The sequence below is a fragment of the Marmota monax genome, unplaced genomic scaffold, assembly GCF_021218885.2.
Source record: "Marmota monax isolate L192 unplaced genomic scaffold, Marmota_monax_Labrador192_F-V1.1 WCK01_AAM20220418_F8-fsc00035, whole genome shotgun sequence".
Classification (NCBI taxonomy): domain Eukaryota; kingdom Metazoa; phylum Chordata; class Mammalia; order Rodentia; family Sciuridae; genus Marmota; species Marmota monax.
In genome coordinates, this window is record NW_026691961.1 from 1,575,704 (window position 1) to 1,590,690 (window position 14,987).

At 37.8% G+C, this 14,987-nt stretch overlaps 1 protein-coding gene across 1 annotated transcript in view; it reads right to left on the reverse strand.

Moving 5' to 3' along the window:
- Window positions 1-14,987, reverse strand: part of LOC124093513 (phospholipid-transporting ATPase ABCA3-like) — a 134,432-nt gene that overhangs the window by 100,995 nt on the left and 18,450 nt on the right. Inside the window, exon 4 of the mRNA XM_046445981.2 lies at window positions 4,547-4,674. Coding sequence (XP_046301937.1) covers window positions 4,547-4,674 — 128 coding nt within the window. The remainder of the gene's footprint in view (window positions 1-4,546; window positions 4,675-14,987) is intronic.

A 14,987-nucleotide genomic window follows, 5' to 3' on the forward strand; every position in this document is an offset into this window, starting at 1 on the left:
ACTAACCAAAAGGAAAAGAGAGAAGACCCAATTTAATAAAATAAGAGATGAAAAAGGAGAAATTACCATATACATCATAGAAATCCAGAGGATCATCAGGGACTATTTCAAAAACAAATACTCCAATAAATTGGAAAACCTAGAAAAAAAGGAAACATTTCTAGATATATATGACCTGCCAAAATGAATTGAGATACACAGAAAATTTGAACACACCAATAACTAACAATGAGATAAAAACAGTTATAAAAAGTCTTCTAACACCATCATCACCACCAACAACAAAAACCCAGGTTCATGGAGTTTCAGTTAAACAATGCAGTGGTCCTCAAATTATTCCATGAAACTGAAAGGGGTGGAACACTTCTAAATTCATTCTATAAAACCAGTATCACACTAATACCAAAACCAGATACACAGGAAAGAAAACTAAAACCAATATCCCTTATGAACAAAATTCCTTAATAAAATACCAAAAAACATATACAAAAGCATAGTAAGAAGACTTTACATCATGACCAAGTTGGTTGAATTCCAGGACTGCAAGGATGGTTTAACATATGCAAACCAATAAATGTAATTCACCACACAAACAGAATTAAAGATCACATGGTCATCTCAAAAGATGCAGAGAAAACCTTGGACAAAATCTGGCACCCATTCATGAAGAAACTAGGGATAGAAGAAACTTACCTCGACATAATAAAGTCTATATACAACAATCCCAAAACCAACTTCATAGTGAATGGGGGGAAGCTGAAAGCATTTCCTTTAAAATCTAAAACAAGACAAGGAGGCCCACTCTCCTCACTCCTATTCATTATAGTACTAGAAATTCTATCCAGAACAATTAGTAAAAAGAAAGGAAGAAGTGAAATTATTACTGTTTGGAGATCTTAGAAGACTGCTAGAGCTAATAAACAAATTCAGCAAAGTAACAGGTTATAAAATCAACATTAAAAATCAATAGCTTTCCTAAACATTAATAATGAATCTTCTGAGAAAACAATCCCACTCACAATAGTCTCAAAATATTAAAAGAAAGAAAGCCTGTGAATAAATTGAACCAAGGACATGAAAGACCTTACAATAAAAACTATAAAATGCTGAAACCAAAGATCTTAGAACATAAAAAGACCTCCCATGTTCATGAATAGACAGAATTTATATCACCAAAATGGTCATACTATCAGAAGCAATATACAGATTCAGTGCAATACCCATCAAAATACCAATGACATTTTTCACAGAACTAGGAAAAAAATCCCAAAATTCAGTTGGAATAAGACCCAAAGTGACCAAAGAATTCTAAGCCAAAAATACCGAATGTAGGAGGCATCACAATACCTAACTTTGAATTACACTACGGAGGTACAGTAACAAAAACTGCCTGGTATTGCCACAAAAACAGACACAAAGATCAATGGAACAGAAGATATAGAAACAGGCTGTTTTAGCTTTCTTTCTGCTGTGACTGAAAGACCCGAACAGCTCAATTTTAGAGGAGGAAGAGTTTATTTAGCAGTTCACAGTTTCAGAGGTCTCAATCCATAGACAGCAGGCTGCATTCCTCAGGCTTTAGGTGAGGCAGGATATCATGGCAGAGAGTGAGGTGGCGGGAAGCAGCTCCCATGATGATCAGAAATCAGAGAGAGAGAGGGGTCTCCACTAGACAGATACAAATATGTACCCCTCGACGCCCCAATGCCCTACCTCCTCCACCACACCCCAGGCTTTGGTTACCACTCAGTTAATCCCAACAGGAGATTAATTCACAGACTGGGTTAAGACTATCATAACCTAATCATTCTCCTCTGAACCTTCTTGCATTGTCTCACACATGAGCTTCTGGTATGAGACAATGCAAGAAGGTTTAGAGGAGAATGATTAGGTTATGATAGTCTTAACTATCATATCCATAACACGTATCCATAATACAGATCCACAAGATACAGTCATCTGATTCTTGGCAAAGGTTTCAAAAACATACACTGGAGGAAAAAAAACAGCATGCTACAGGGACACAGCCACATCAATGTTTATAGCAGCACAATTCACAATAGCAAAACTGTGGAGCCAACCTGGATGCCCTTCAGTAGATGAATGGATAAAAAATGTGGCATATATACACAATCGAATTTTACTCATCAATAAAAGAGAATAAAATTATGGCATTTGCAGGTAAATGGATGGTGGTGAAGATAATGCTAAGTGAAGTTAGCCCATCCCCCCCAAAAACAAATGCCAAATATTTTCTCTGATATAAGGAGACTGATTCATAGTGGGGTAGGGGGAGTGAGCATGGGAGGAATAGATGAATTCTAGATAGGGCAGAGGGGTGGGAGGAAAAGGGAGGGGGAAGGGGTTAGCAAGGGTGGCAGAATGTGATGGACATTATTATCCAAAGTACATGTATGAAGACACAAATTGGTGTCAACATACTTTCTATACAACCAGAAATATGAAAAATCGTGCTGTATATGTGTAATAAGAATTGTAATAAGTTTCACTGTCATTTATTTTTTTAAAAAATCAATAAAAAAGAAGATTAAAGCAGGAAGCATCACAATATCAGACCTTAAACCATACTGCAGAGCAATAGTAACAAAAATGGCATGGTATTGGCACCAAAATAGACTGGCAGACCAATGGTACAGAATGAAGGACACAGAGACAAACTCACATAGATACAGTTATCTCATAGACAAAAGTGCCAAAGACGTACATTGGAGAAAAGATAGTCCCTTCAACAAATGGTGCTGGGAAAAGTGGAAATTCATATGCAGCAAAATGGAATTAAACCCCTGTCTCTCACCCTGCAAAAAACTCAACCCAAAGTGGATCAAGGACCAAGGAATTAGAGGAGGACTCTGTGCCTAACAGAAGAAAAAGCAGGCCTAAATCTTCATCATATCAGCTTAGTACCTGACTTCCTAACAAAACTCCTAAAGCACAAGAAATAAAATCAGGAATCAATAAATGGGATGTATTCAAAGTCGAAGCTTCTTCTCAGCAAAGGAAACAATCAATAACCTGAAGAGAGAGCCTACAGAATGGGAGAAAATCTTTAACACATACACATCAGAGTACTAATCTCCAGGATATATAAAGAACTCAAAAAACTTAACACACATAAAAAATGAATAACCCTATCAATAAATGGGTTAATGAACTGAGCAAACACTTCACAGAAGAAGATATAGAATTGATCAACAAATATATGAAAAAATGTGCAACATATCTAGCAATTAGAGAAATGCAAATCAAAACTACTCTAAGATTTCATCTCACTCCAGTCAGAATAGCAATTATCAAGAATACAAATAATAATAAGTGCTGGCAAGAATGTGGGTACAAAGGTACATTCAAACATTTCTGGTGGGATTGAAAAATGCTTCAACTCTTTGGGGAAAGCAGTATGGAGATTCCTTAGAAAACTTGGAATGGAACCATGACTTGACCTAGCTATGCCACTTCTCAGTCCATACCCAAATGACTTAAAATCAGCAGACAACAGTGATATAGCCATCTCAATGTTTATAGCAGCTCAATTCACAACAGCTGAAATGTGGGATCAACCTAGAGGAATGGAGACTGCAGTATATATACACAAGGGAATATTACTCAGCCTTAAAGAAGAATGAAATTATGGCATTGCAGGCAAATGGATAAAGTTAGAGAATATCATGCTAAATGAAGTAATCCAATCCCCAAAACACAAAGGCTATATGTGTTCTCTGATAAGTGGATGCTGATCCATAATGGGGGGAGGGGGTGTGCACAAAGAAAGAATGGAGGAACTCTGGATTGGGCAGAAGAGAGGGAAAGGATGGGAGTGTAGGGGTGAGAAAGATAGTGAAATGAGACAGATATTATTATCCTATGTACGGATATGATTGCATGAATGGTGTGACTCTACGCCATTTATAACCAAAGAAATGGAAAGTTGTGCTCCATTTCTGTAGAAATTAATTAATTAATGAAAAAAAAAGGATCTGGTAAACTACCAAGTTACCATTGTCCTTTTCTATCCTCTTTAAGGGAGATCATAACCCTTAGCATCTATGTATGTACTAATTCCAATGCAACCTGACAGAGCCTAACAGCTATTATTAAAGATTTAGAAGTAATTCTAATTAATGAAAAAGAAGCAAGTTTATCAGGTTGGAATCTCTGCTAGTACTTATATGTCTGCTTTTGCTTTGAATATGTTTGACCTGGGCATATTCTTATTTTCTTGCCCACCATTTGAAGAAGAACTAGAAGCATCTGCCAGGACAAATAGGTTTTCAAAGTTAATATCCTGACTAGTTAATGTTCCTATCATTCCATATTCCATTGATATAAGACCACAGAGTGGCAGATATAGACTCTCAGCAGAATAATGCAATGCTTAAAATCTTGTATTTTTAAAAAGTTAGAACTAGATTCAAATGCGAGCTCAGTTATAAATTAGCAGTTAAGATCCTAAACAAGTTATAGTTTTTCTCACTAATTCTCTAAAATCTAAAAGTATAATTATCAGTTTTTAGATAAACTTTCTCACCTTAAGTGGCAAGTTCTCATCACTGCTTTTGAAGTCATGATCAAATATGATAGCAGCCATCACAGGATTAGAATTATTTTCAGTCCTAATATAATTTTCAAAAGATGTTTCTGAAGAAAAGCCACGAACTGTAGAAAGAAAAAAATCTAAATTATTCACATATATGTAACATGTCTATTAATACCAAAATCCTAATGGTAAATTTCAAAACATTGTTACTTAAACATTGACATATCAGACCACTTAATGGATGTGATACAAAACCAAAATAAAATAGACCATAGATATGCACATAAAAACCAAAACAAAAAAGCCCCCCCACAAGATAATAGAGACTATATTTTCATGACTGTGGAATAGGGAAAATTTTTTAAACAGCAAACAAAGAGCAAAAAATATAAAGAAAAAGATTGAGGTATATTAGATTTTATTAAAGTTAAGAACCATTATTCTTCAAAAGCTACCACTAAGTAAAAAGTAAGACAGACAGAGCTGATATGCAATACCTATAATCAACAAATAAACATGTAAATAACTCCTAAAATCAGTAAGAAAAAATAGTCAAGCCAATAGTGAAATGAAAAATATTTGCATAAGCTCCTCACAGTAAAACAATAGACTGAGTTGACCAAGGAGGATATGAAGATGTGTTCAAATCAGATTTTAATCAGAGTAAAGCAAGTTAGAAACAAAATGATTCCATAACATATTGCATCAAATGGCTAGAATTTGGTAGTTATATCAATATTTGTATACATTAAATGAAAATTATTCATTATTTTTTCCTTTTCCATATAAATAAAAACATATGACATTTACCTTAAAGGTAAGTGATGGATGCTGTCATCTCTGTCTATTACTAGAATCCAGTGAATTGGTTGCTCCATATTTATAACCTGATGCAAAGGCAAGCATCTTCTGGTTTCAAGCACATGGGTTATCTAAGCTAAGATATTTTGCTTCCCCAAAATAGAAATACTAGATAAAATTTATGTAATGCATAAGTAATAATAGAAACAAAAAGGGTAAAGGAAAGTAGGTAGATAGGGAGGGAAGGAGGGTGTGAAGGAAAGAAAAAGGAAGAATGATATATGAAGAAGGGAAAGACACAAGATATCCAAATTCCATAAATGAAGAGGCAGTTTCTACTGACTTCTCAACTCTCACAAGTATAATTTTCAATAGGGTAAAATTAGTTTTGTAAGCAGCTTTTAAACTTTTTGAGGATATAGCTCAATTTTTTAAATTCTTTTAAATTGGCATGTTGTAGTTGTACATATTGGTGGGATGCATTGTTATACGTGATTATATATATGAGATTATGTACATGTATATAATTTGGCCAATATCACTCACCAGCACTTCCTCTTTCTCTCTCCTCCTCCCATCCCAGTCCCTTTTCTCTATTGATCTCCCATTGATTTTCATGAGATTCCACACCCACCCACCCACACACCTCTTTTCTTTTTTCCTCTCTAGCTTCCACATATGAAAGAAAACATGTAACCCTTGACCTTCTGAGTGTGGCTTATTTTCCTTGATATAATGCTCTCAATTTCCATCCATTTTTCTGCAAATGACATAACTTTGTTTTTCTTTATGCTGAATGTTTATATTTACCACATTTTCTTTATCCATTCATCTGTTGGCAGACACCTAGTCTGGTTCCATAACGTGGTTATTATGAATTTCACTGCTATAAATATTAATACACATGTGCTGATTTCAGTTCTTTCAGGTAAATAGCCAGGAGTGGTATAGCTAGGTAATATGGTGGTTCCATTGCTAGTCTTTTGAGAAATATACATACTGATTTCCAAAGTGGTTGTACTAATTTGCAGCCCCACAACCAATGGGTTAGTACATTTTTAGCTCAGATCTGCAACAGAATTTATTGCTATTTGTATTCTTGATGATTGCCATTCTACCTAGAGATGAAATCTAAGTAGTTTTGATTCACACTTCCCTTCTTCTTGCTCATTTCCTTTGCTTTGCAGAAGATTTTTTAAATTTGATGCCTTCCTTTTTTATTTTTGGTTTTACATCTTAAGCTTTCGTAGTCTTTTTTCCCCATTACAATTCTTATTACACGTATACAGCACAATTTTTCATATCTCTGGTTGTATATAAAGTATGTTGACACCCAATTGTACTTTGGATAATGATGTCCACCACATTCCACTGTCCTTGCTAATCCCCTGCCCCCTCCCTTTCCCTCCCACCCCTCTTCTCTATCTAGAATTCATCTAATCCTCCCATGCTCCCACTTCCTACCCCACTAAGAGTCAGCCTCCTTATATCAGAGAAAACTTTTGGCATTTGTTTCATTGGGATTGGCTAAATTCAATCAGCATTATCTTCTCCAACACGATCCATTTACCTGCACATACCATGATTTTATTCATTTTTATTGCTGAGTAAAATTCCATTGTGTATATATGCTGTGGGAGACCATCCTTGCACGTGACTTGAGTTTCCTCCCCAGCTGGGTGTGAGGCACTCAGTCATTTTTAATGTAGCAGAGCTTCCCCCCACTTCTTGGGCTCCAGAGCTTGTCCCTGTGGAGACGTGTCTCACCACTGCCCCAAAGGTCTAATCATTGCACCTGACCTTGCAACACTTCCCCCCTTGACCTTCATTAGATGGGATTTTCCCCAGAATTCTTTGTTCCCCAATAAAAGCCATCTCCCTAGTGCTTGCTCTGTCTCGCTAGCCTCTTCAGTAAAACCTTGCTGCCCACCTGGAGAGTTTGAGGCTGAGGGTTTGAGGAGCCATCCCAGAGATGGTTTAAAGGTAAAATGGTCTGTGTCTTTAATTTAAACTCCCTGAGGATTTCCCCCCATGACCAAATGGTTCACACCATCTGTGCTGGGCGCCCTTGAACGTGGGGCACTCGGGTTAAATCCTAGTTTGAGTAGAGAAGCATCTGCTATATATAAATTTAGTGGATCCTGGCAATTTTGTAGGGTCACAGAGGTAGCAGACAGTTTGGAGCTAAGGATGTTAAAGATTAATAATGGGAAATTCAGCTTCAACAGATAAAGACATGTATTTAACTATTTTGGAGACAGTAATTAATCAAAAGGGAAAACAGGTCAAAAGGACTCAACTAGCACAGTTCTTAAAGATGGTTGGTGAATTTGTCCATGGTTTTGTGATCAAGATTTATCAGATTTACATACTTGGGAGAGATTAGGAAGAAAATTACATAAAGCTTGTCTTTCTGCTGAATTACCAAACAGTACTATTGATAATATTCTGATGGTTTGGACTGTATTAGAAATTTGCCTTTTTGATAACTTGGGCCAGAGTCCATGACCCGCCCCCCCCCCCAAGATCTATTGAAAGGAATTCAGAGAGTGATCAAATCTATAGAAATGGAAAAACTGCCTGAAGCTAAAAGAATCTCTCTTCCTTTACCTAGGTTGAGAGCAGAATCAAATTCCATTCAAATTACCCATCAGGCTGGTGACCTTGGAGCCAGACCCAAGATTGGGAGGTTAGCTCCACCCAAACGAGACCAGATTAATCACTTAGAAAAAACATCTTTCCCAAGAAAGTTGGGAGGAAAACCATAGATAAGAAGCCTCCTGAGGGAGAGATAATGCCCCTTGGAGAGAGGAGAATAGAGAGAGAATTTTTAGAGAGGTAGAGAGTCCTCTTCCTCCTCGAGACTTTGGGAAACAAAGCCAAGATGGAGGCGAGGAAGGACACATGGATGGGTCTCAGACCAAGGGAGATGAGTCAGACAGTGAAATCCAGGAAATTTTAACAGTATGTCTAGCAGGACCTGCTCCAGCTATTCAGATTCAGCCGCTTCCAGTTATGAGGACAAATTTTAACAGGTACTCTGAGCTAGCAATGACCTTCCTTACACCATTACAACGTGGATTCAGGAAGGCTGAGGAGGCCGATGAAGACGTTAGTGGATTTCAGTTTTTCCCAGTTTTTGAACAGGTTAACGACCAAGACCAGCATGTCCACATCCATGCTGTAATTTCATTTAAAACTATCAGGGAGTTAAAAAATGCTTGTGATGTATATGGTCCTAATTAGCCATTTGTGCAAAGCTTGCTAGAAACAATTTGTCATCAGCCACTCGCTCCAAGTGACTGGATCGCCATCACACAATCTTGTTCAAGAGATGGAGATTTTTTGCTTTGGAGGTCCTATTGGTCCGATTATTATTCAGAACAAGCAGAAAGAAATTGAAGGCAAAATATTGAAACCCCTTTGGAGATGCTTTTGGGAAGGGGTGAATTTGTAGACTTGGAAAGACAGTTGAATTACAGATTTGCAGTCTATTATCAGATAACCGCATGTGCTAAGTGTGCATGGTGACAAATTAAATCCCGGGGGACCAGTCTAGATTAGTTTTAACTAAGATTAAATAGGGCACAGACAAGCTTTACTCAGACTTTGTGGACCATGTGTATCAGATGGCAAACAGATCAATCAGAGACCCAGGTGCTTGTGAATATATCGTCAAGCAGTTAGCGTTTGAAAATGCAAATAAACTTTGTCAGGATGTTCTCAGAACCCATAGAAAGAAACAATTTTAGAATGTATCTGTTTGTGTTCAGATATTGGTCCAACTCAATTACAAGGTCTTACCCTTGCAGCCGCCTTAAAACAAGCATTTCAACCGCAGCCAGTTGAAATTCCAATCCCGCGAGCGATGTTTTAATTGTGGGAGAAATGGTCATTTTACACTAGACTGCAAAACCCACGCCATAAGGCCAGGGCTCTTCCTGCTTCACATCAGCGCTATTACAGGGCGAGAGGCCAGGTGGCAGTGGAGGAAATTGACCAATATGGCGTCAGTCCACCTCCATCTTGGCCTTCACTTCCACCTAATAGGGAGTCAAAAAACTTCTGGTTGGCCCCTCCCAGGGCCAAAAAAACAGGGGAAACGGAAGGGAGGTCGAAGGGCCTGATGTCATCATAGCTGGCCATGGCCAGTCACCATTTTTACCAGTGCAACCTGCCCAGAGAATCCTTCTGCGACCAGCCATGGTAACTGACTTAACACCTGAAATGGGTCTGCAGCAAATTCCTACCAGAGTTTTTGGGCTGCTTCCTACAGGAAATATAGGGTTGATTTGGGGATGTAGCAATTTAAAACAGGTGCTCGAGGTACTACCAGAAATTGTGGATTCTTATTTTAGGGGGTGAGATAACAGTTATTGTAAAATCAGATTATGCCATCCAGGTTTCTACTGAGAATACAGTAGCTCAATTGATTCTTTTGCCCTGTAATTCCTTCGATTATTCGGAGAAAACCTCTCCCAAACTATCAGAGTGTACTGGGCTCAATTAGTGCAACAGAAGTGCCCCCTACTAGAACTCAAAATTAATCATAAACATTCAAAGGAGTGACTGTCACCAGTGTGGACAGATCAGTCCTCTCTCACAAATTCGGGCCTAAGAACTGGCCTTTACATATAGCACCAGCCAATTTAGAAGGAATAGGACAGATTTCACAGCCTGCTCAGAGTGCCCAATATCTTCACTGGGAGGACCAAGATGGAAATAGTGGAGTTTTTAAGCCATATGTGTTAGATTCTGTACCAGTAAATTTATGGGAAAGGGATGTACTAAGCAAATTAGGATTACTATTGATAACTGCAAATTCTATGAGGTCATTTGAGAAATTTAATCAAGGGTTTCTTCCTAGGGATAGTGAAAGAAATTTGCAGGATGAATATCTGCTTACAAACCAGTCTCCTTGACAGAGATTAATAAATGCTTCAGACCAAAATTTTCATTAGGGACCCTGAGTGTCTCCCCAATCCAGAAGACAGCAAAAAAAATTACCTGGCTCACAGAAGAGCCTAAATGGATTTCTCAGTGGCCTATCTCAGGGAGAAACTTAATCATATGTTGGTTGAGAACAACTTCAAGCTGGTCATATAGCCCTTGGAACACCCCCATTTTTGTTATTAAGAAAAAATCAGGTAGTTGGAGGTTATTACAGGATCTGAGGGCAATAAATCATGCAATTCAGCCTATAGGATCATTACAGTCTGAACTTCCTTCTCCTACAGCTATTCCTTCAGATTATAGTTTAATGGTAATAGACCTGAAAGGTTGTTTCTTTTCAATAAAATTACATCCTGAGGATTGCAAAAAATTTGCTTTCAGTGTCCCAGCAGTTAATTTTAAAGAACCAGTTGAGAGATATTCCTGGAAGATTTTGCCTCAGGGAATGCGTAATAGTACAACTTTATGTCAAAAATTTGTGGCTCAAGCAATAACACCTGTAAGAAATAATTTTCCTGATGCATATATTATTCATTTCATGGATGACATATTATTAGCTCATGCTAATCCAAAAGTACTTTCAGAAATTTTTACCTAATTAGAGACTTCACTTTCAGCAATGGGTTTGTGCATTGCGCCTCAAAAGATGCAAAAGATGCCTCCTTTTCAGTATTTGGACCATGTATTTGAAGGACGTACAATTAGTCCTCAAAACTTACAGATAAGAGTTAAGATACATACCCTTAATGATTTTCAAAAATTATTAGGAGATATTAATTGGCTAAGGCCATCCTTAAAGTTAACTACTTCTGATTTAAGTCCCTTATTCCAGATATTACAAGGAGATCCTTCTCCAACTTCTTCTCAGGCTAGAGCAGCTTTGAGAAAAGTGGAAATTGCAATTAAGAATGCACAGCATATTAGAATTAATTTTTAAGAGCTGGTATATTTATTAATATTCCCAACTGCTCATGGCCCTCACAGGAGCTATATGGCAAATATTGGGAATTGTTGAGTGGATTCATTTAGTGGATTCATTTAGCCCACTCTCTCCAAAAGACATTAATTCCTTTTCATGACTCAATTAGTAATAAAAGGCAGAACAAGAGTTTTACAACTAGTTGGATCAGAACCTGATATTATAATCATTCCATTTTCTGTTCAACAGAATAATTGGCTTTTTCAAGCTTCTAATTTGTGGCAAATAGCTTTTGCTGATTTTCCTGATCAGATAGAAAGCCATTATCCTAGTGATAAGGTCACACTACAGCTGAGTGACATATGTCTTCCACAACAACAGGCCCCTTAGGCCATGTTTGGTGGAAAGACTTATAGACTGGTCAATGGAAAGGCCCAGATCCAGTGATTATGTGGGGCAGAGGTCATGCTTGTATTTTTCCAGAAGGTGCTTTTTGTTCTATTTGGTTGCCTGAATGTGCAATCAGAGATGGAGGAAATAAAACCAAATTAAAACAACTGAAGGTCGACCCAGAGAAGCCTTCCCTCAAAGGAAGAGATTTTGAAGAAGGAAAATGACCCAGCAAGACCCCATGGAAAAGCTGATCTCGTGGGAAGACCTGAAGAAGCTGACAACACATGCTTCATGAATGGTTTGGCTCCTAGGGAGAAATAAGACTCCGATTATGATGCTTGCCACAGTAATAGCATTACTCGGCTGTCAGACACTTATTGGACCTATTTTCCAGATCCACCTTTAGTACACCCAGCTGTGTGGACTGGGAATCCATCCCAGTATTTACTAATGACTCATATATGATGGGAGGATTTACAGACACTCATATTACTCCCAATCATGTGACTGGATTTTATTATTCTGGCTATAGTGCCCTATCACCTTTTTGTTGGTCCCACGATAAACATGCTGCTGTCTATGAGTATCATTTGAGGAAAAGACAGCAATTGGGAGACCTAGACTGATTAATCATACTATTAATGGAGACTTAGAACCTTATACTAGATCAGTTATTAAAATGGGACTTTCTCATAACAAACCAGTCATTTCTGCAGAACCTCCACAAATACCTAATTGTCCTAACAGTTCTGCAATAGAAATTGGCACCTTTCCTGGATGGATAGATTGTGTAAATATCTTTCCAGTACAACATAAGGTGTCTAAAGATAGTGGGTATAGTTTAGATTGGTCTCCAAAAATTGATAAAAGACAATTACAAAAAAGTTCTGCTATGATACCTACAGGATTGTTAGCAATATTTTGACCTACAGTGAAGGTGGTATTCAGAAGGATGTTTGGCACTTAATTGCAGCCTCAGAATTTTTACATTTTACAGACAAGCCTTTACCGTAATTTGCTGGCAAGAACTGTAAGGAAGGTTCTTGCTATGGCTTACGAGCCTGTGTTCAATCTCCTTATGTATTAATTATTAGAAATGTGAAAATTAAATGGATAGATGATAGATATATTGTAACATGTAACAAATGTAATCTAACTAATTGTATTACCAGATATAATAAAGGAAAAGGAGTGCTGATTCTTTATCAGCCCTCTTTTTGTCTTATTGCCAGCTAATATTTCAGAGCCATGATATGCTGATACTGGTTTTCAAGTTTTACAACAAATACATGCCCAGCAAGTGAGGCCTAAATGTGCCATTGGAATTAATAATAGTGGGAGTTGTTGCCTTGGTTTCCTTTATTGCGTCAACAGTCACAGCTTCGGTGGCTTTACCTCAAAATATTCAACATGTAAATTTTCTTAATAATTTGGCTCAAAATACTTCCAAGGCTCTTCACAATCAAATAAATATTGATGAAAGGATTGAGACTAAGTTAAATGCCTTAGAGGCAACTGTCATAAATATAGGTAATGGGCTTTTGGCTTTAAAGTTTAAAGAAAGACTTAAATGTCATGCAAGTTATAAATATGTGTGTGTTACAGCCGCCAAGTACAATACCTCCCTGTGGGATTGGGAGAAGGTGAAAAACCATTTATTGGGTATTTGGCAAAATAATAATAACAGCTTGGATTTTTTGGAGCTCCATCATCATATTCAGGATATTCAAAATAATAGAGCTGATTTTTCGGATCCTTCTTCCTTAGCTAATCAAATATTAAAAGAATTAAATGGCTTTAACCCTGGAAACATTCTTAAACACTCAGCCTGGTATGTTTTTGCATTGTTCTCTTTGCTGTTAATTCTCATTTGTGTTGTAATTATAGGATGAAGAGTCTTCAAAACAAGAATTCGGGGGCTCAAGAGAGTAAATCATCACCTGTTTCTCAAAGAAAGAGGGAATATGTGGGAGACCATCCTTGCATGTTACTGAGTTTCCTCCCTGGCTGGGTATGAGGCGCTCAGTCACTTTTAATGTGGCAGAGCTTTCCCCACCCTTCTTGGGTTCAAGAGCTTGTCCGTGTGGAGGCATGTCTCACCACTGCCCCAAAGATCCAATCAATGCACCTGACCTTGCAACACTGCCCCCCTTGACCTTCATTAGATGGGATTTTCCCCAGAATTCTTTGTTCCTCAATAAAAGCCTCTCCCTAGCATGCTCTCTCTCTCTCTCTCTCTCTCTCTCTCTCTCTCTCTCTCTCTCTCTCACTAGCCTCTTCAGTAAAACCTCGCTGCCCCCCTGGGGAGCTTGATGCTGAGGGTTTGAGGAGCCATCCTGGAGCTGTTTTAAAGGTAAAATGGTGACTGTGTATTTAATTTAAACACTCTGAGGATTTTCCCACATGAACGAACCCTTCACACCATGGGCACTGCATGCAGACTGAAATATGCCATGTTTTTTTTTTATCCATTCATCCACTAGGGGGCATCTAGGTTGGCTCCACAATTTAGCTATTATGAATTGTGCTGCTATAAACATTGATGTGGCTGTGTCTTTGTAGTATGCTGTTCTTAAGTCCTTTGGGGATAGTCCAAGGAGAGGAATAGCTGGGTCAAATTGTGGTTCTATTCCCAGATTTCCAAGGAATCTCCATACTGCTTTCCATTTTGGCTGTACCAATTTGCAGTCTCACCAGCAATGTATGAGTGTACCTTTTCCCTCACATCCTCGCCAACACTTATTGTAGTTTATCTTCATGATAGCTGCCATTCTGACTGGGGTGAGATGATATCTTAGAGTAGTTTTGATTTGCATTTCTCTGATTGTTAGACATGATGAACATTTTTTCATATATTTGTTGATTGATTGTATGTCCTCTTCTGAGAAGTGTCTGTTCAGGTCCTTGGCCTATTTGTTGACTGGGTTATTTTTTTTAGTGCTTAGCTTTTTGAGGTCTTTATGTACCCTGGATATTAGTGCTCTATCTGGTATGTGAGGGGTAAAAATTTGCTCCCAGGATGTAGGCTCTCTGTTCACCTCACAGATTGTTTCTTTTGCTGAAAAGAAATTTTAGTTTAATTTCATCCCATTTATTCATTTTTGGATTTAATTCTTTCACTATTGGAGTCTTATTAAGGAAGTTGGGACCTAATCCCACATCATGAAGATTAGGGCCTACTTTTTCTTCTGTTAGACACAGAATCTCTAGTTTAATTCATAGGTCCTTGATCCATTTTGAGTTAAGTTTTGTGCATGGTGAGAGATAGGAATTCAATTTCATTTTGTTGCATATGGATTTCAAGTTTTCCCAGCACCATTTGTTGAAGAGGCTATCTTTTCTCCAGTGCATGTTTTTGGCAACTTT